The following is a 23,850-nucleotide window of genomic DNA, read 5'->3' as shown; positions in this document are numbered from 1 at the left end:
ATTTTCAATTCTCTTCTCTTCATTAATTCTTTCTGTTTTGACGTTTATCTAACAAATGGAAATAATGAGTGACAACTCATTTTGAAGATCTCTCAATTCTGTATTCAATATTATCCAAAATTTCATAACCCAGTTATTGCTTAAGGTGTTGATGTTTATGTCACAATAGTGACTATCAGCTCAGTTTCATTTATTGGAAATTTTTATTATTGCCCTGTTTGAACTTGAGTTATTATCTCTTGTTTCATAAAAATAGTTCTTTCACATACCTACAAATAGTGGGTTTGTACTAACATGAAAATTCTGCGAGGGCTAAACAAGAATCATCAGGACATAAATGTAAGACAGCCATCTACTAGATAATTTACGAGACGAAATTACCAATTGCTGTAGGCCACTAATATCTGATATTTTTCAGAATTTTTTCATAAAAGGATAATATGGGGAACAGGATCATTTTTTCTCAAAAAATTATTGTTTTCTTGCCAACATTTCGAGTTAACTTCGAAACGTCGGGAATAATAAAATTGTTTTTTGAAGAAAAACTGATCCTGTTACCCAAATAACCATTGTTCAAAACATTATTGGATTACTAAACCACTTTATTTATTCTTTAGAATAAGATAAGAAACAAGCTTTATACCATTGTATAAAAGTTGATGGTGCTCACGTTGAACGTTTGATAAAGTTTTTTTTTGTTAAATTACACTCTCTTGTTAGAAATTATATAAAAATTGTAAAGTATTTTATTTTTTTGACATTGCTTATCGTTTTAATGTAAACATGTTATAGGGTTGTGAACAGAATTGAAAGATATTTCAAATTAGGTTTGGCTAAACAATTATTTCCATTTGAAATATTCAAAATTTGGGCTGTCGTGGGGAGGGGGAGGCTAACAAGAGGTTCATTTTTATGTAGAAATATATCTCCCTCAAAAGTGTAGTTGAATAACTTATTCAGGTTGGCTCGTAATAATTGAAATGCACAAATGACAAGTGAACAAAATGTATAATAAAATAAAAATGAACCACGTATCACAAAGTCGGACTGGTAGAACGACATTGACTTTGATAATCTAGAGTTTGTAGAAAGCAATGAAAAATCAGTACACTGTTTCAAACATTATACCGTGTGATTCTCTAAAGTGGCTCACCCCTATACCTTTTTTATTATTGTTGTGTATTATAGTTCCATTTACATTTTTGATATATTTACTTGCTTTGACGTAGTTCCGGTTTGACCGGAAATAATCCCAACTTTCGATTATTAAATGGGACATCCTATATATTTTCACTTATTTCCATCAATTCCATTGATTTTTCAAATGGAAAGGGGGTGGCTTGTCGGCTTTTTGTGAAAGATAATTTTCTTACGAATAATATGATGCCACACACCTTCACTTTATTTTCTGAATTTTTCTGAATAATTGCAAGATACGATCATACCTAATAACTAATAATACGTATTTGGTATATTCATACACTAGTCCTGTTATTGTAGTTATCCGTGACAAACAATTGAAGTTGTTACTACCTAACCAAATAGGCTAATGAATGAGCTGTCACTTTTAAAAATTTATTTGTTGTGTAGTTTATAATTAGATATGGCAAATTATACTAGAAAAGAGAAAACTGACATGTTGGTAATTTATGAAGAAACAAAAAAGAATCCAACTGATGAAGCTCGAATTCATGCTCAGAGGTTCTCTAATCGTCGAAATCCCACTCGGCATTATTTTCCAAAACTGGAAAGAAAAATGCGAAATAAACCAGAAGAAAATGCCAATAACTTCATCGTCAGTGAAGAAAAATAAGTAGATGTGTTGGCCTGTTTCAGAGTGTGATATAAGTTATTCGTCCGTTTGGAGAATTCTTCACAAATATAATTATCCATCATTCAAGTACCAACTACACCAAAATCTTTACGATAACGATCACAACCGAAGATTGACTTGTTGCAACTGGTTTTTTACTAAATACAGAGAAGATGTACGTTTTCCATTTAAAATTATTTATCCAGATGAAACCCGATTCATCAATTCGGATATGTTGAATAGGAATAATGAAAGGCACTGGTCACAAACACATCTGATGCAAGAAGGAAATTTTCAAGAGCGATTGGGTTTTAACTGCTGGATGGGTATTATCGGAGGAAAACTTTTGGAGCCAATAATTTTCGACGGATAACTGACTGCGGAAAGATATTTACAGTTCCTTAGAAATCAAATTGATGATTTCATTCAAGATTTGCTACTGGCTAACCAAGTTAATATATATTTTCAACAAGATGGAGCGCCACCTCACAATTCTCAAGAAAATCTGAATGACACCTTCCCAGAAAAATGGATTGGCACTTATGGACCTATTCAGTGGCCTGCGAGGTACATTCTTGAGTTGTCATATTTTTACATAAATTTATTTTTTCTTTTTCATATTCTAGATCACCAGATCTCTGGGGAAAAATTAAAAATCAGGTTTACAATACAATATCAGCTACTCGTGAATAACTAGAGCATAAAGTGAAGGTGGCATTTTAGAACATCACTGAGGAAGAGCTAATCAATGTGATGCGCGCAACAATTGAAAAAGTTGAACTTTGCCGTGATCAAGGAGGAGGCCATTTTGAAAATGTATAACCTTAATGGACAAATTTGCGAAGTTCTTGCAATTATTCAGAAAAATAGAGAAAATAAAGTGAGAGTGTGTGGCATCAAATTATTCGTAAGAACATGATCTTTCACAAAAAGCCGACGAGCCACCCTTTTTCCGAATAAAAAAATCAAGTTAACTGTAGAAATCCATATTTGCAACTGTGAAATAATTCTTAAAACGACTGTGAAGTCATAAGCCTCAAAGTCGTAGTTTTCCTATGTTACTTAATCAAGAATGAAGCGATTTACACGATCCATGGCATTCTAGATCAAAAATTAAAAATTGGAATAAATAATGATATCATTTGTCAAATATTAACAAATGAAGTATTTTTTGATTTAGAATGTCATTCTCGATCGAAATAAGTAACAATATATAGGATGTCCCATTCAAAACTCATTTCAGGTCAAACCGGAAGTACGGCAAAGCAAGTAAATATGTCAAAAAATGTAAATGGAACTATAATACACACCCTGAAATTTCGTTTTTCTATCTCCAATAACAAAACAGTTATAGGGGTGAGCCACCGTAGATAATCACCCGGTATACCTATAATTCTATCTTTTACTTCTCTATATACGCACACCTCACAAAAGGTCATAATCAAAATGCCACATTTTTTTCTACATAACATTTCTGAAGAATTTCAAGTCATTGATGTATTTGATATTTTGATGAGGAATCTAATAATCTAATTTAATAATTGACCATTACCTTATTTTCAAAAATCCCAAAAATTATATTTGTGTTGATTCATTCTAGCATCTAAAAGCAGACCAATCTGTCCTATCACAATTCATGTATTTTATATATGATGAAATTGGAATTTGTGAAATCGTTTAGTGAAACTCTCACAGTAAAGTTTTTTGAATTCGTCATATATTTTACTGTGTATACTAAGTTGGATTCCTTCTGAAAATTTGCCTTTCACAGTCAGAAAAATGTTTTTCAATTCATTATCTATAGTATTACATAAATTGAAGCTGAAGAGTTTTTTCTGATGTTTATTCATTTGAACGCGCTAATCTCTGGAATTACCTAAGAACCTGTTCGCAGCTAAAACTTATTTTACGAACAACTACGTCATAAATGCGAAAATACGAAACTAATCTATCTAGTAGGTCGCTATTAGCGATAGTGACAATTAAATTGGTATGACGCTGTCTGTTTGTGAATTTTCGAAATTGAATTAATACTAATTGTGTGTGAAAACACACATATTCTGAAGAATTTACTCAATATAACCAAAAAATCAGGATAAACCGTTACAGTGTATGCACAGCCTTGTAGGGTGTTCATTTTTGTCAAAAAACAAATAATTATTTTTTTTAATATGGAATGAGGATTCAAAGAATTTGATTAAGTATAAACCTTGTTTCTGTTTCAGAAACCCGGAAATATAGAAAAAGCATCACTGTCTGTATTGTTCTGGATTCACGGAGGAGGATATTTATTTGGTTCTGGAGCATTTCAGTACTACAATCCCAAATTTTTCATTGATGCTGATGTAGTTGTTGTGACAATTAATTATCGCCTTGGTCCCTTTGGTAATGTATTTTTTATAGACTTGTCACTTCATGATTCGATTATTATTATTAATGAATGACATGCGACACAAAACGTTTGTCAATTAATCAGATAAAAATGGATACAAAACTTGAAAATCTGTAAAGTTACACTATGTTATTGGTATTTCAATATGCAAACAAGTTGCTAATAGCATTTGAAAATCAAAACAAGAATGTAGCATAGTAGAAAAATCAGAACTCATGGGTAATTATTAGATGGAAAAATTAAAGAAAAACTGTTTGATTAATCAGTTCACGAGGGTGGAAAAAGCAAAAATTCAGGATGAATTTCATTAGTTCGGACTTCCACTGTCTGATATTATATACAATGATTGGAAATCCCTCAAAGAACCAATGAAAAAAAGAATTAAAAATGAATAGTTGAAAATGACAACTATATTGAGCAAAAAACGTGAAATGGAATAACAGTGAAATAGAATACCTTTTTTTCATTAACTATACCTCACGATTTCATACAGTTTTCGGTATACAGATGTTTCCCTTCTAGTGCCGGTCCTCTTCACCAATACGTCTAAGACTGGCCATATGTATATATATATATATATATATATATATATATATATATATATATATATATATATATATATATATATATATATATATATATATATATATATATATATAAAATCTAGAAAGGTTAATGCAGTCAAGCTGCTGGAAAATAATTCCATGAAAATCAAAAAATAAATAAATAAGTACTCTTTGATCATTCCCATATTGATTTCAATTTAAGAGCCACCGGTATACAGCTGTTTCAGCCTATTGGGCATCGTCAGTACCGGGCAGGTGGTCCTCGATTGAAGACAAAATGAGAAAAAACCAAAAACGTACTTGATAAAAATAGCTGCGTAAATGCAAGCGAAACATAAGTGGAACCACCTATTGGTGTGACACCTAAGTACTCATTTATTTATTTTTTGATTATCATGGAATTATATTCCAGCAGCTTGACTGCAATAACCTTTCTAAATTTCATATCATTTCTAGAAACATGTGGATTCGTTTTCCGATGGCATTTCAGGTTAGCTTCCCAAATTTCTGCTATATATATATATATATATATATATATATATATATATATATATATATATATATATATATATATATATATATATATATATATGTTGATTATGACTGATGGAAGTGGCGATCCCACCAAGCCTTCAGATGGATTCATTATATCATTTCTGAAGATAAGAAATTTTAGAAATCTTTTCTGTCTTTCATAAACTATAACAAAGATCTATATTACACAAAAGGTTCAATGATACTTCGTAGCCATATTGAATATAGTCACAATAGTCAATCTTTCTTAATTTTAAACCGTATGCATGATATGTTACATTCACCGTATGCTTTATGTAAACTTTGATGGTGAGCTGCGTATCAGAATAGATTTCCAAATATCTTACCTCTTCATTTCTACGTTGTTCATTGAGTTTTCATATTTTGAATAAATACTTCTTTACAGAATATCATTACTTACATTCAAGAGCTATTTCATGCAGAATAAGAACAAAAACGGACGAAAAGTGAATCCACGTGGTAAATCTCTAGTTATTTTATCAATGGATTATTTTGAAGAGTTGGAATTATTGTTGTATATCTCTTTCTTCCCTTTTCTTAAGGAAGAATTTCGTTGAAATGGAACTTATTGGAATGATAGTTATTGACTTCACGGTTTGGAGGTCTGGTTGACAATTATGACTGTACCTCAGTTTATAACTTCATTCCAATATCATTGAAAATATTTTCTCAGCATTGAAAGACTTACAAGAATATTGGATAAAACTGAGGGAAAAATAGAGTTTTCATAGACCTTTTTTTCACCTTCCACAATGTAAACTGAGAAGTTTGCAATTTCTACATATGTATAATATTAAAAATTACAATTTTCAAATTGTTTAGATTATGGAAGGCGGAAAAACTGGAAAGAGGTCGATAAAAACAAAAAAGAAACATGAATATGTTTCGAATATCTGTATCATTACGGATTGAAAGATAGATAACCCATAAATATTCAAAGAATCTGCAACTGAGAGACTTTTTTCAATATATTCAGATTTTATTGTGTTCAATATTCAGAACTAAATTATTTCAACCAGAATAAACGAAAACTGAAGATAGAACAACGACAGAACAGTACTGCTGCTTACTTTTTGAGAACAATAATTATGCATCTCAATATGTTTTTCTGGGATAGTAAAATGTAAACCAGATTACAACATATTCCAGTATTGTGTCAATATGCCGCTCCCTCAATTACAATTTTCAGGGTTTCTTACAACGGCCGATGGAGTTATTCCTGCAAACTTGGGACTAAAAGATACGATTCTGGCATTTAAATGGGTTCATCGCAATATTCACTTGTTTGGTGGAGACTCCAAGAGAATTACTGTTGCAGGAGAGAGTGTTGGTGCATTTTCAGCTGGTTACTTACAACTTAACAGAGAACTTCGAGGTATATATTTGTGTATATATATATATATATATATATATATATATATATATATATATATATATATATATATATATATATATATATATATATATATATATATATATCGAGAAAGGTTAATGCAGTCAAGCTGCTGGAAAATAATTCCATGAAAATCAAAAGATAAATGAATAAAGTACCATTCTGATAATTCCCATATCGATTTCAATTCAAGAGCCACCGGTAGACAGTTGTTTCAGCCTATTGGGCATCGTGAGTACCGGGAAGGCGGTCGTCGATTGAAGACAAAATGAGAAAAACCAAGAAAGTACTTGATGAATATAGCTGCGTAAACGCAAGCGAAACATAAGTGGAACCACCTATTGGTGTGACTCCCAAGTCAACTTACCAAGTTTTTATGTCAGTGTTGATTGGTATTGATTGATTGATTGATTGGCATCGTCAGTACCTGCCCGGTACTGACGATGCTCAATAGGCTGAAACAGCTGCATATCGGTGGCTTTTAAATTAAAATCAATATGGGAATGATCAGAATGGTACTTATATATATATATATATATATATATATATATATATATATATATATATATATATATATATATATATATATATATATAAAGCGAATCTTCAAAATAATGAACTTCTTTCAATTGAAATACAAGAAAAATAGGTAAAGAACCTCGCAAACATTGAAATACCTTCGGATATTAAACGTTTTCTGGCTCTAAAACAAAATTTACTAAAATAGGGAAATGGTTGAACCAATTGGGGTACCAAAAATTTGTTTATAAAAAGTGTCCTGAAAAACTAGGACGTTGAAGTCAAAAATGTACTGTAAAATAGATTTAAAATTTGGAAAATCAAGCATACAATGTTGAGAGATGACATCCCAATGGTTTTGTAAGCTATTATTTACCACATTCAAAGGTAAGTTTGTATAAAGTGAAACTACATCAAAACTCACTAAAACATAGTCTTCTGGAAGTTCGTAATCAATGATGAAATTGCTAAAGGAAGTAGAATCTTTCACATCAAACTCGTTGTCAGTATTATATGACATAGATGAAATATTGGCCAACCATTCAGCCAGTTTGCTATTAGGTAAATTTATTGATGACACAATGGGTCTCATCGACAGTTCAGGTTTGTGTACTTTAGGCAAAGAGTAAAATCTAGGAACTACTGCGTTATAAATGGTCAGCTTTTTGGCTGTATTTTCATCCACCATTTTATCCTTCTTAATTTTAGAAACTATTTTGTTTGCTTTTTGTTGTAAGGTGCTAACTGGATTATGATTCAACTTTTTGTAATATTTGGTATCACTGAGTAATTCAACACTTTTAGTAGAGTACTCCTCTTTGAACATTATAACTGTCACATTGCCTTTATTACTTTCTACTACATAGATTTCAGGGTGTTGTTTTAAAAAGGATTTGCATTGTTCAAAAGTTTTTTTTAAAAATAACAAATATCTGAATTTTTATGAAGAAAGTTTGTAATAATATTTGTACATTGAGCACGAGAGATATCCTGAACATTTTTATCAATATTGAAAAGTATATTTTCTAAATCTGCAAGAAGGTTAGAAAATTTAATTGCTTTTGTTAAGGAACAAATTCCAAATTTTGGACCAAGAGCCAGAAAACATTTAATATCCGAAGGTATTTCAATGTTTGCGAGGTTCTTTATCCATTTTTCTTTTATTTTAATTGGAAGAAGTTCATCATTTTGAAGATTATCAAATTTGTTTCTGTTTTTTTGTTTCATTTTATGAAAAAGTGTATTTTAATCAATAGTAAGCCTTCGTTCATATTCTTCAAAAGTGGTGGCCGGCAACGTGGCAGATAATATTCACCTAATGTCATTTAAACCTCTTTCTAAATTTGTGAGTTCACTGAAGGTGATTTTAATTTCTAAGTTCAAAATATTTTTCCTCAACCTGTGATTGAAACTCTGAACGGATCGTCCAGTTGTTCCTCTTTGGTGGTGTAGTAATGTTGTTACGTTACCAATACCATTAGTTACGTGATTTGGAAATATGCGGTACTTTCTACATTTCAGCAAGAACAGCTTTCTGTTTCTCATCTACGTCAACTTTGTGTTCGTTTTTGCCCATGTTTTCATGTGTGCAACTGTTTGTAGACCAAACTTATGTCGGATGTTAGTGAAGAACCCCATTTCTAGAAGTTAGAAAGCGAAGAGTAGTCTTGACTGACTAGTTAAAAAGACATATGAAATATTAATGGAGATGCAGTCAAAATTACTGGGGTGTTATTTAAAGAATACTCTTTGTTATATGGTCGAGCTTTTGAGAATGTTTATTGCCTTCATCAAGACATTTACAAGAAATTTAACCTCAAGTTAGTAAGAACCTACATTTTTTACTTATTCGTTTTACAATTTTGTTGCAATGTTTTGAATTTCTTGTAGATGTCTTGATAAAGGGAATAAACATTCTCGAAAGCTCGACCATATAACAAAGAGTATTCTTTAAACAACAGCCCAGTAATTTTGACTGCATCCCCAACAATATCTAGTCTGTCAAGACTACCCTTTGCTATATATATAGATATATATATATATATATATATATATATATATATATATATATATATATATATATATATATATATATATATATATATATATATATATATATATATCTATATATCTATAATATGAAAAAACATTGACGAATTACTCAGAACACATGCAACTGGCTCATTGGTTGTCATTAGTACGGTATAGCCAAGTGCAAGATTAGGTAACACTCGGTTGCAGAAACAATACAAATGCATGAAGTCATTAACAGAAGCCAGCCGCACTTTGTGGTATGGTCACAGATTAAGTACCAGATGCGAAAGCTTTGATTCCGCCTTTGATGTTCGATGGCTCAAAATTCGTAACCTTGAATATGATGTGTATACCACCTCGATATACACGGAGAAAAAGGTTTGGTTGATTTCAACGATTTCCTCTTAATGTACACTGAAAAAACATGCTTTCGCTATTCACAGAAAAAGTGATGGTATTTTTGTGATACATTATAATGAAATAAAGAAACTCGCATGTTGACAAATTTGATATATCATCAATTAAGTTCAATAGTGAAATTTTATAAAAAATAGAATTTTTTTTAATGATTTTATATATTTTCTTATTAGTCAGTGGACTATGATTAAAGACTGGCAGTAAACAAATCCGACTCGAATAGGACCAAATGTTATGTTCTGTAATGGAAATGATAAACTCAAAACACAGAATATACTAAATAATAACTCAGTGATGGTTAGATAAACCCAGGATGGAGAATTACCCCTTCTTGTTTTCTGCTGTTGGATCCAAACTGCTTCAGGGAAACTATTATAGCAAAGTAGGGAGGGATCAAGGAGTTTTAGGAGAAGCAGTATTGATGAAAACTTATTTGAACGAAGAACAATTCACACATTAGTCTATACAATGAAATCACTCGCGCGTATCTTATTTCTTTTCCGATCCAGCCGTTCCGAATATTTCTAATTTCAAAACTAAACTACTCAATTGAGTAGATTTATTCTATCAAACCGAGAGCGGTGTTGCCGAAACTTAAATTAATTTTCCTTAAATATATACATGCCTAAACATACCCCCCACCCTGAAAAATTGATTTTTTTCCTCAGACTTTTCGAAAAAACAAAGAACTTAAGAAGTCGAAAAATCCAATCAAACATCAGTATAAAATAAAAAAAATTGAATAAGGAGATAATTTTCATTCATTGGGTGGGCAAAGGACATATTTTTACAACAGGATGTTTAAATGTTCCTTTGCTGGTTTTTAAAGTGACATTCCGCAACCTGCCATTCTTTCCTGGATGTATGTCTGAAACCACGGCTAAGGGCCAATGTAAGGGTGGAGCGTTATCCGTTTTCAGGATAACTACTGAACCCACAGTTATATTAGGAATATCTTTAGTCCATTTCGAACGCATTTGTAGACTCGTCAAATATTCCGTCCTCTCCAGCGTTTCCAAAAATCCTGTACCATTTTATCGATCAACTGAAATCGGTTGAGTCTATTAATAGGCACCGCTGTCACGTCCTCTGAAGTAAGACCCTGCAAAGGAACCAATGTGAGAAAATGTGCTGGAGTTAATGCCTCTGGTGCCATGGGATCTGCGGATAAACGACATAAAGATCTGGAATTCAACAGTGCTTCAATTTGAGTCAGTACTGTTGAAAGCTCCTCAAACGTTAATACCTGATCACCGATTACCCGATAAATATGATTTTTTACCGCCTTGTCGTTACTCTCCCACAAACCACCTTGATGCGGGAAAAATGGTGTATTGAATTTCCATTCGACTTCGTTTATTCCTAAATCCGTTTCAAATGAATTGATGAAATCTTGAGAGTTGATATGTTCATTCAATTCTTTGAGAATTGATTTTGCCGCTACAAAGTTCGTCCCGCAATCGGAATAAATAACTCGAACTGGGCCTCTTCTAGCTTTTGAAAGCTTGTAAAAAATGATCGATTGATAAAGAACTGACCAATTCCAAATGGACAGCTTTCACCCCCATACAAATAAATAAACTTACATAAGCTTTATGCACTGATGCCTTTCGCTTCCTACCCAACGTAATTTTCAGTGGCCCGAAGTAATCGACCCCTGTATGTAAGAATGCACGAGCTTCTCTAACTGTCAGCGGGTAAGTCCGCTATAAGGGGTTCTACATTCTTAGGCTTCAAACGAAAACAATGATTACATTTGTGTATTCCACTCCTAATTAAATTTCTTCCTCCTAAAATCCAATAGTTCTGTCGCAAAATAGCCTCTAATAAGTGAGCACTAGTATGAAGATTGATCTTATGATGAAAATCTACCAATTTTTCAGTCAGAATATCTTTAGCTGGAAGAATCAAAGGATGTTTCTGACAAAAATTCAAATTTGAATTAGCTAATCTACCCCCCACCATCAGCAACCCATCTTGCAAAAAAGGGTGTAATTTGATTAACCTAGATGAGCAAGATCTATTTGACTTCAACATCTGAATTTCAAAATCAAAATGTTTAATTTGAACAAGTTTTATTAGAACCAACTCCGCAGTATGGAGATCCTTCGAAGAAATAATTTTCTGATTAGGAATAATTTTCAAAAATCTTAAAACCCATACTATCATTCGTGAAATTTTATGCCATGATGAATACCGTTCTAATAAATCTAATAGAGTATGATGAAAATCTAAGTCCGTATTATTATTCAGTACAATTATATCTTTCTTCCCGAAATTTTTACCCTCCTCACGAAAACAAGGCCATTCATTTGGTGGTAATTTTATCCATGCGGGTCCATGTAACCACTGAGGATGTCTAACTGATTGTTCAGGAAGTAAATCACGCGATAAACAATCGGCTGGGTTTTGAATGCCTTCGATGTGATACCACGAAACTTGGGGTATATTTTTCTGGATTCAAACGATCCGATTCGCAACAAATACATCCCTAGATTGAGAAGATTTTAACCAGCTTAAAACAGTAGAAGAATCTGAAAAAGCTAAAGTTTTTGTGATCAAAATCCGTTCTTTATAGGTTTCTAAAACATATTTAACCAAATTAGAAAGCAAAAAAGCAGCTAAAAGTTTCAACCGTTGAATGGTTAAGCGTTTGGCCAAAGATACCTTTGACTTGGCACACGACAGCTGAACTTCCACATCATTATTCGATAGTACACTGCGTTAGTAGTCGACAGCTCCATATGCATTCAAACTAGCATCCGCGAAAGCTAACACCATTACGGGGTTTCGTTCTATTGCTCCTATATGCCTAGGTACTTTAAATTTTTCAAGTTCTCCCCATTCCGATCGTATCTTTTCCCAAATTTTTAAAATATTCTCTGGAGGCATCTCATCCCATTCCAATTTCAATGTCCACAAATTTTTTATCAAAATTTTTAAAAACAAAATGAAAGGTGCCAACAACCCAATCGGATCATAACATTTAGCCACCGTTCGTTTTGTACATTTCTGATCCGGTTTATGCACCTTGAAACTGAAAACTTCAGTTTCTGTATGCCATTGTATACCTAATACCTGTGTATCTAAGGAGAAAAATACATTTCCAGCTAACCGCTTTCCTATGGGAATGTCATTCAATAGTGCCTTTGAATTTGTAGCCCCTTTTTTTAAGTCAAAACAACCAGATTGAAATAAATCAACTGATTCCTTGTATAATTGCGCAGCTCCCTTTTCCGAATTTATACTTGTGCAAAAAACATCCATATAGATATCTCTTGACACAAATTTCGCCGCCAGTGGAAATTTTTCTCCTTCGTCTTCAATTAATTGTTTGATAGTGCGTAAAGCCAAAAAAGGTGACGATTTTAATCTAAAAGCTACAACTTTTATTTCGTAAGTGTCAATTGGACAATCTGGACTAAAACGCCACAATAACCTTTGATAACGCCAATGATTCTCAATAACATTGATCTGCCTATATAACTGCCGAACATCTGCTGTCAATGCTACCTTGAACAACCGAAAATTCAATAGTAAAGTAACTAAATCTGCCTGCAACTTGCCTCCCCGGTATGAGATATAATTTAAAGAAACATTATTATCCGTAAGAGCACTAGCGTCTAGCACTATCCGCACCGGAGTGCTTGTACTACTTGGTTTAATCACTGGATGATGACCAATATAATACGATGACGCTTCGTTAGGGTCAATATCCACCAATTTCATATGACCTTGCTCTATAAAATCCTGCATTACTTTATTGTATTCAATTCGTAAATTTGAATCGCTTTCAAGTCTTTTTTCCAAAGAAAGTAACAGAACTTTTGCATTATTCCGCGAATTTCCCAAACTTCCTTCCGGCGGAAATTTGAACGGTAACGCCACTGTGAATCGTCCCGATGAGTCCCTACTAAAGGTACTGGTATATATATTTTCACATTCTATACCTTCGGGATTCAAAGCAAAACCTTTAGGTATTTTCTCAAGGTCCCAAAACTTACGAACAAGTTGATCAATTGAATTTTCCTCCTGCACCGAGAAAAATACTGACTGATTTGGCCGTACTATTGGAAATTTTCCCATTACCACATAACCTAAAGTGGTTTTCACCGCTACAGGAAAACCCAATACCCCCGTAATCCGACCCTCTTCCAATATATTAGCAAACATTTCCATTCCCAAAATCCCATCGATTTCCGCAGGTTTATCGAAATAATTATCCGCTAATTCCACCTTTTGTAAAGTGGGAAATGCGCTAATGTCAACTTTAAATTTTGGCAATTTGTTAGTGATTTTATCAAGCACTAGAGCCCTAACTGTATATTTCTTTTGTGGATTATACCGTGAAACAACTGTAAACATTGTACTTCCCTTAACTTTCTGAATAGAACCTTCCAAACCGTAAACCTCTCAATGTTTGATCCTGAGGCCGCATCCCCATTCGATCCACTAACTGAATTTGGATTTCCCAAATGAAGCAAAATGTGATGTTTTTTAGAACACTCCACGCACAACCGCTCCTTAGGGCAATTTTTTACCGTGTGCTTGTTTGACAAACAATTGTAGCACCAGCCATTGTCCCTAACCGCTTCATATCTTTGTCCCGGTGGCAAAGACTTGAATTTATCACATCTACCCAAGTAATGACCTGTTTTCTGCCAGAAAACGTATGCCATTCCTTCTTTTTTCCGTTGATTTACCACAAACGATTTGATTGTCTTTATCGGCTTATTATTATTATTCGAAACCGATGTTGTTTTATCCCGACGTAATATTTTTGTCTGATTTTGTATGAATTTCATTAAATCTTCATAAGTTGGAATTTTGGAACTCTCTTGTTTCATTTCAAAAACCCTTACAGAATTATGATCTATTTTAGCTAAAGCCTGATACAACAACATAAAGTCTGCCAAATCTGGTAAATTCAATTTTTTCAATGCCGAGACCGCAACGTCAAATCTATCTAGAAATACATCTAAATTTCTTGCCGATTCACTTTGTAAAGACTTGAAATCAAAAATTTGTTGTAAATAACTGTCTGCTAACATCCGTTTATTTTCATACTTCTCGGTCAGAGCCTTGTACAAAATATTATAATTATCGCCGTCGATAGAAAATCCCGCACAAATTCCCGAGGCCGGTCCTCGTAAACTTCCCACTAAATAATGAATTTTGTCTAAATCTGTCAAAGATGCATTATCGTGAATCATACTCTTGAAGAGCGAATGAAATGTTTCCCACTGCCGTATTTCTCCCGAAAATTCAGATAATTCAATTTTCGGTAATTCAATATTGCCGCTATTACTATTAGATTGACTACTACTTCCACTTTTCATACTGCTAAACGATTCGAGAAAAGAAAAAACAATCCAAGTTTTTCTAACCACCAATCCGACTCGAATAGGACCAAATGTTATGTTCTGTAATAGATATGATAAACTCAAAACACAGAATACACGAAATGATAACTCGGTGATGGTTAAATAAACCCAGGATTGAGACTTACCCCTTTCTCGTTTTTTGCTGTTGGATCCAAACTGCTTCAGGGAAACTATTATGGCAAAGTAGAGAGGGATCAAGGAGTTTTAGGAGAAGCAGTGTTGAACAAAACTTATTTGACCGAAGAACAATACACACATTAGTCTATACAATAAAATCACCCGCGCGTATCCTATTTCTTTTCCGATCCAGCCGTTCCGAATATTTCTAATTTCTAAACCAAACTACTAAACTAAGTAGATTTATTCTATCAAATCGAGAGCTGCGTTGCCGAAACTTAAATTAATTTTCCTTAAATATATACATGCCTAAACACAAATATAAAGAAATAAACTTGAAACGTTCAAGCCAGTCTCGAATATACCTACACGGTAGGTTGAATGAGCTGACGCCTATCAGAAAATAACTACTCCCCTGGCTAATACCACGACGGGCATTGGATTATATCCAAAAGGCGTCAGTGCAGAAATCTTCACAGTTGGTAACATTTTGTTGTTCGCTTCAACTTAGGAAGAGGAATGAATTACTCTGAAAGAATTCCGATTTTCAATTCTGGAATATCATTGACTTTAGGTCGATGATGGTCACTATCTCGCACTGACAAGTGGCTAATGAGCCCGAAACCGGTCTGCAGGTGTGCCCGTTCCAAAATTGAGGGTCGACTCTTTCACTTGTATTGCCAACTACATATGCGAGAAATTTTCTGTGAAGATTCCTGCACTAACGCCTGTCGGATATAATCTAACGCCGTTCGTGGTATTAGCCAGGGGAGTAGTTGTTTTCTGATAGGCGGCAGTCCATTCAAACTACTGTGTAAGTATATTTGAGACTGTTTTGAACGTTTGAAGTTTATTTCTTTAGATTTTGTATATTACAATAAGTATACTTCTTATTGGTTGAGATAATTTTTATAGATAAACGAACAATACAAATAGCAACCAGGCTACTTTGTCACCCAATAACTGGTGAACATAAACTTAGGTTTTCCTAAATTATCATTATCTATTCTTCTTGAACAAGAGACTTCTTATATGAAGACTTATTTGAAAAATCAAACAATCCGACTTGTTTATTCATTACATTCAATTAATTCAAATAACAAAGCATAGGTATGTAATTATCAATAACAACATAAAATCGATTTCAATAGACACATTTCTATGAAATATGTGGTAGATAAATGTTTATTTCACTACATTAGATATATTTTAGCAAGTAAAAAATAACAACACTGATAAATTCAACCAAAATAAAAATAAATCAACATATTAAGAAAATACACAGAGAGGATACATTTTGATGAAGGTTTGTAAAGTATATCAGTACCAGTTCTTTCATCAAAGAACTGACGACATTTACATCATGAGTAGGTACTTTTGTGCAATATAATATATACAATAATATTTGAAAATAGTACGTGTTTTATGATACAGTTTTAACATACAATGCATTGGATGGTTCAGTTCACAGCAGATATTGACACTCTTTGAATTAGTGATACTATTTAATTTTTCCACTTTATCATGTACTGTTTTATAATTTTTTTTTATTTGTTACTGACTCATATTGTGTATTGTAATATTTTCCTAATTCTACTTCATATATATCATATTTATTGTTTTGTTATCATTTTCAATTTTATATAATAGGATTTAAATAAATAAAACATGAAAATAATACAAAGTTTTTATTTGACATCATTTATGATTTACAGGAACATAAAGACTATCTAAAATAACTTCTTCCTCATAATCATTTTCCCGACCATCTTCAATTTCCTCTCGATTTTCATCATTCAATTCAAAGTGATGAATAATCCATTCTAGGCAAGTATGGTTGGAGACTATACAGGAATCTTCTCAGGTTCAGTTCAATCATAACCTCACAAAGTTGACACAATTCTTATTCATCATCCAAAAATTTGTTACAAACTCTTGCACCACTCTAATAGCTCTCAGCATCACGAAGACAGAATTCTATTTGTTTTTCATCATTGCATACTCATATCATAAATGCTTGCATGGTTGGCTCCATCACCCAACACCTTCAATTCAGTCGACAAATGTTGAACCGATGATTTGAGATCCACAACATCGATCTTGTGGGAATCTTGTCTTGCATACTGCATCCACATCTTTGAATGGTGAAACTGAAATCGAATAAAAAACAATAAGCAACCTCCAACTTGTTTCCATGATATAGTACTCACATTCTCATTTTACTTGTAGTCATAAAGTAAGTGTATTCAACTAAGTTAGTAATATTTATATTTCCATATAATTATCATCTAAATCATCTAATATATGAATATTATCGAAACAAAAAGAAATTCACTATAAATAATTACTATTATTCAATCATATTGAATTTGACTAGAGATCGCGTTTTCATGCCAGCAGAACTTTGTGGGCTCTGACCTAAATACACCATCGTATATTTACCACTCGATGAGTTGATACAAGTTATATCATCATCATTGAATTTCAACGAAATACGTTTCGGTAGCCATGTTTTAAATAATTTATTATTGCTTACATCTTTCAAACTTAATGAAATTGATTTACCAAACCTTGTAGAATAAGTTGACATATTCTTGATTATGTAACAATCCATCAATTGGCAATGATGAAAAGCCCTTTTGCTGTAGTATTTCAACCTCCTGTACAATCAAATTATTTATTTTATGTAAGTCTACTTTTGAAACGGACATAATGAAAATATGTATGAAAATATAAACAATTTCCAACAGAAAAATACACTCACTGTCTTCCTCCTATTACGGACTGAATAGCACTCTACCAATTGCTAACTGCTGCAGATATATTCGACTACTGATTTTATAGTGTGCCAGGCATTTCTTTCGTCTCAAACAGGGCGAGTCATCCCCACCATGAAACCGTGCTACATTTCAAAACGTTCACATTGCTAGTTGTTACCCACTAGAGATGCCTGATGGATCATCCAATCCCACCTCTCAGCTGGACGCGTTAACAGAAGTCGATACGAACAGACAGCGGTCGTTGCGCCATCGTAGAGAATAGACGCTAACACAGTCCTCGCCGCCTGCGCGGCACCGATGAATATGCATTACTCAGCCACACGCCGTGGAGTGCACATCTAGCTCTCCTACCGTTGAACGGTTGCTGCTGAGGTAGAGCGATGCGTTACGTCACAGCCTTCACCGCATCGAGAGAGGTGGGGGCACACCGATGAATACGCATTACTTAGCCACACGTCGTGGAGTAAACATCTTGCTCTCTTAAACGGTTGCTGCTGTGACGTCACACCACTACTAATTTGGAGGGCTCACATCGATGGAACATTCATCACTTGGAGGATATTTGAAGTATGCAGACGTATGTTTGTACACAGACACACACATGATAAACTCTGTAGCGTGCATTCTCACACACACACACACACACACCAACAAAATGTAATTACGTCATTATGTCGCACACACAAAATCTCATACGAAAAAAAATTCTGAATGATCCATGCACCAGACACTTCAAGGTCACATCGCCTTAGTTTTACTAAACGAAAAAAGGAATTATTAATACGTCATAATGGTGGGGGGAGGCCCAGAAACGGCTGTGATCTACTAATGTCGTAATAATATGGAAGAAATGAGTGATTCATCTTGTTATAACATCCGAAACGGTGATGATGAATTGATAAAACAAATGTCTCGTCCAGAAACTTCGAAGTACAGCATTGAACATGATTGTGTTCCATATAAATGACATTTTATATCAATAATCTTTCACATTGTGTCTCACTGGTATGAATGATATCTGTTTTAATTCCATAACAAATGTTCGTAGTAAAAATTGTATGAGAAAAATACTTTTCGTGTAATTCAATGTGTATATGAAAGTAGTTGTTCCGAAAAAAATTTTCTCTGCGTGAAATTCAATGTTATGTAAAAATACTTGTAAAGATATGTAGCTATTACAACATATCTTCATGAACATTTTTTATTGTAGTTATCTTTTCCTCCTTAATTGATGGAGAAGTAGAAAGCCAAAAACTTCTCCACCAAAAGTATTCATTTTTCAGTTTTCTTTCTGGTTAGGTAATGATTCATTCAATATGGGTATATTATCCATTCGATGGAGTAAAAGATATACTCATTTCACTTTCAATTTAATATGGAAGTGAAACTTCATAATTGAAATGATAATATCAATGTGAATTGAAGGGGTTATATTTTAAGGAGTGAATAATTTTTGGGGAAGAAAGTTTTTGGCAAGATGGAGTAATAGAAAGCCAAAAACTTTCTTTCCCAAAACTTCAATGTGTCTATCGATGAACTAGATAGCTAGAATCAAAACTTCTGACGTGAAGAAGGTATATTAAAAACAGAACTAGAACATGTTCTTCTCGACTCGCATTTTGCTTCATCAGAAGGTAACTGAACTGATGAAGCTATCTTGGACAGAGAAACGCGTAATGATATAAAATGCTTCAGTTTTAGTATTCAGCAAAATTGTTTTCATTAGATTTCTTTTCACTGTGCACATTGAAATGGTGCACACCACGGCCCCTTTCAAATAGTTGTAAAACTGAATTGGAATAGTGTTATTATGAAAATCATTGAATTCAATAATGTTTAGGTAAAATCCAAGGATTTATATTGGAAAGTGGTTCGCCTTTGTCGCCGGTAGCCATACAAGATGATCCAAGACATTTTGCTTTTTCAATGGGGAAGGTTCTAGATTCAACTTTCAAATCAAACAGATCAGAAGACCTTCTTGATTTACTGCTGAAAACTCCAGCTATACGTATATCAGAGGCTGATGTAAGTATACCAAATGTGATGAAAAACAAGTATAACTGATTGTTTGAAGCTGATTGATAAGGTTTCATGATGAATTTCATTAGTTCAGACTTCCATTGTCTGATAATATATAAAATGATTTGAAATACCTGAAAGAACCGATACAAATCAAAAATACAAAAGAAGAGCTACAAGTAACAATTATATTAAGCAAAAAAACCCTGAAATAAAATTACAGTGAAATAAAATTACAGTGAAATAAAATACAAGTAAAAAAAAATAGAACAATTGAACAAAAAATCGAACAAATTAAAAATTAAGATATTCCAAGCCAAGATACTTCACGACGTTTCGATTGTTGGTATTCACAATCATTTTCGGTTGATGACTGCACTAATTCCTCTGAGATATGTTATTTCCGATTGAAGGACGAATTCTTTACAGACTTTGCAGACTCTGGCCATTGAAGAAGCCAACAAGAAACCTCAAGTCTGGTTGAGATACGTTGACGACACCTGCATAATATGGAACCATGGGAATACTAAACTAGACGCCTTCCTGAAACACATCAAAAGCGTGAGACCTTTCATCACTTTCACAATCAAGAAGAAAGTCCACAACGAATTGCCATTCTGAGACGTATTAGTGAAGAGGACCGACAAGTGGGAAATATCTGTATACCGAAAACTCACTCACAGGGGACAGTATCTGAACCACGACTCCAACCACCATCAATCGACTAAAAGAAGAATCATCGAAACTCTAGTAGACCGTGCTTTCGGGCTCTGCAATACGAAGGAAGGTTTCGAAAAGGAACTAGACATCATCAAAAATGACCTTCAACGGAATGGCTACTCCAAAGCGATGGAGAAACAGACTTTGGCTGAAAGATAGCAAGAGTATTGCAAGGAAGAGAAGCCGTCACAATCAGTGCTTGCACTTTCCTACATCAGAGGATTATCGAAAAGTACAGATCAGTGCTTCAGATCTGGAAACACTATCCGTAGCAATCTCACGAAAACCAGGTCACCTAATACGGACAGCGTTTTCAAGAATTGCATTTACCAGATACTTTGTGGGTGCGGAAAATAATATATCGGTGAAACATTGCATTGCTAAGCACAAGAAACACACACAGGGACACACACAGTTCGAATCTCGATCAGATCACATTTGTTCAATTCAGTTTTTCATTTATATATCTGCATACCACAAATTCGATCTATAGTTCCGACATAATCAAAACGAGAACATGAAGGAAAAGACAATGAAGGGTTATTAGAGGATACAATTATAACTCATGTAGATGTGGTTGAAATGATTCCGACGACAACGGAGAAATAAAATGCAATTCATTAAATTCTAGAATGTTTTCTCTGAGAAAGAAAAAATCGAGTTTACGGTTTACCTCTTTCAGTTCGTTAAGTATCAACAACTACAAATTATCTTATTTTATTTATTATTTTCTATATTTCTGACTAAGTTTTTTCTCATTTTTACTTTTGCTTTTATGGGTTCCCTTTTAAAAGAATTGTCTTTCCTACAGATAACATAATGAATATGTTTTAGTACAGAAAGTTCAACATGAAAACATTGAGATTGACGTATTTCACGTTGACTATAATTATATACTCGAATATGAAGTTACTGAAGTTATTCTGAAAGAAATTACAGGAAGTCGAAAGTGAAATGAAATATGTATTTCGTTTGGTGACATCAATTATAACTTAGATTATCTTTTTGACTCTGACTGAAAAAGATAAAGACTATTCTTTGTAGAGGAAATCAGAGGTTTTATCGATTTTTGGGGGATTTTCACTTCTCATAATCTAAAAAAAATTATAATTGGTAACTTCGTACAGGTGTAGAAACGGTCAATTTTTCAGTTCACGCCGATGAGTTAATGCGTGAATTCAAAGTATTTTCGCATAAAGAAAACTTTCTGTTTATCAGTCACTTGTATTCAATAGTTTTGTCTATAAAAAATGGAGATATACAGATACTTATTCTAACGTGTTTTCTCATATTAGTCTGTTGCATCTTCGCCATTATTCATTTCTTTATTTAACGGGTATCCAAATACAATCCATTTCTGAGGAGCTGTTCGGAATACACTTCTCTGCAGATATCAGAATATATACTGATTCTCTGAGCTTACGTCTCTTAAAGTGGAGTTTATTACATTTTCGTATTGGTTCCATTCAACTCGATGTCTTGAAGTTTCACCAATATAACTTTCACCATATGAAATACATTTTTTGTACTTTCTTCTATATTTTTAGGTTTCGTATGTGTGAGTTTATATCTCAGTATATTTGTTGTTCTGGTGATATTATTGATTGCATGATATGACCCTGATGGTTGTTATTTTTCCGTCGGGTATCTGCCACACGTGCCTATAATGTCATAGGTTCACATGAGAGGCAAGGGTGAGGTGGTTTTACGTACACTTGAGCATATCGTATGCAGCTCTCCGCAATATGTTTATGAGTATGTGTTTGTGGAGTTGTTTCCGGACTTTGTCTACGCAGTGGTACACCCTAACGACTCAACTGCAGATAGAGCTTATGACTAGTTGGAAATAATTTTGTTTGTTTGGGATATTTAGACGGAATGAACCATCCGATTATCCCGGTACCCTCCGGTATTGACGAGGAGCTAGTACTCCGAAGCCTGTCTATCGGTGGTCGTCCCGACCAAATGAAATTAATTACAGCTTTTCATATTTAGGGAGGTATTTGCGACGAATCTTCCAAATGAAAACCATCGCTTCACCTTTCCGCGCGGCATAAGCTGATGTAGTTGCACATCTTCGTCAGGACAACAACAATAACGAGATTATTCATTTATTTATCCCGAAACAAACAAGCAGAGCCTAGTAATATGTAGCTACAAGTACAATTTTTGACTATACAAAAAAAAACAGAAAAAGATAAAATAGGACTATCATATTACAAAAATAGAACTAGTAATGAAAATAACGTCAATACAAAAAAACCAAGTGAATTGATATGAATGCAGGGAATCGTAGGGGTTCGTTCACACTCGTCAGCAGAATTAGGAATTGATAACCTCTCTTAGGTTAGATTTAAGTTTCGAATATGTGGAAGATACCAAACCTAAGAATCTTTGTGTATTTATTATACATTGAACAAATTCTATCAATAGGGAATGTATGATGATTGACATGAAAAGTAATTTGTCATGGACGAATACCTGGCAGCGGAACATATTAGCAGATTTGACTCGTGAGATTATTGCTATTTACATGGCTTATGTGTTAGGTTAAGTTAGGTGTTAGGTAACGTGTGTATTAACACACACCGTATTAGGAACCACATGTTAAAAGGTAAGACCTCGTTAGTCCTCAGCTCGCACAAGTTTCTCAACTTCTGAGAGTTGTCGTTCGTATGGGGGCGACAGCTGATTAACGGAAACACAGATTCTCAAACAGATTTATTTATATCAGGCTTATTAGCTTGTATGAGCCTGGGGGTGGGGAACGAATGGTTCCCATAAATTCGGATTCAATATCCCCCGGAGCGTAGGGCAACACTGGTGTCTCGTCAATACAGCAAGAGTGCCGTAGATGGTAATATAGCACTCTACACCCATGACGCTACTGCGGTAGACTAAGGTGTTGAAGACAACATCCTGGCATGCCATGATGAACCGACTTCAGCCCACTCGACCTGAGGAAAACAGAATCTGGCGCTTTGATAAACCAATGTCTTCAATTTTGTTGAAGAAGACCCTATGCGTTGGCTTATCCCTGTGTTGTCGCAGAAGTGAGGTTATCTCTGCGGCATTTATACGAGCCTTTTGCTGAACGGCTTCCAACTCGGTGATTTCTGCCTTAGTGCGGCAAGCCAGTAT

The 23,850-nt window shown here is 33.8% G+C and overlaps 1 protein-coding gene across 4 annotated transcripts in view; it reads left to right on the top strand.

Moving 5' to 3' along the window:
* Positions 1 to 23,850, top strand: part of LOC111512424 (juvenile hormone esterase) — a 90,793-nt gene that overhangs the window by 16,654 nt on the left and 50,289 nt on the right. For 3 of the 4 annotated variants that reach the window (XM_074175330.1, XM_074175331.1, XM_074175329.1), the window contains 3 exons: positions 4,039 to 4,198; positions 6,516 to 6,701; positions 19,811 to 19,995. In XM_074175330.1, coding sequence (XP_074031431.1) covers positions 4,039 to 4,198; positions 6,516 to 6,701; positions 19,811 to 19,995 — 531 coding nt within the window. The remainder of the gene's footprint in view (positions 1 to 4,038; positions 4,199 to 6,515; positions 6,702 to 19,810; positions 19,996 to 23,850) is intronic. The other variant, XM_074175332.1, reaches the window with a different exon arrangement.

This window comes from Leptinotarsa decemlineata, unplaced genomic scaffold, assembly GCF_025532065.1.
Source record: "Leptinotarsa decemlineata unplaced genomic scaffold, Ldec_3_MD MMD2_tig00001019_RagTag_RagTag, whole genome shotgun sequence".
Lineage (NCBI taxonomy): Eukaryota > Metazoa > Arthropoda > Insecta > Coleoptera > Chrysomelidae > Leptinotarsa > Leptinotarsa decemlineata.
The sequence above is the reverse complement of the archived record's forward strand: the minus strand, read 5'-3'. Positions and strand labels throughout refer to the sequence as shown.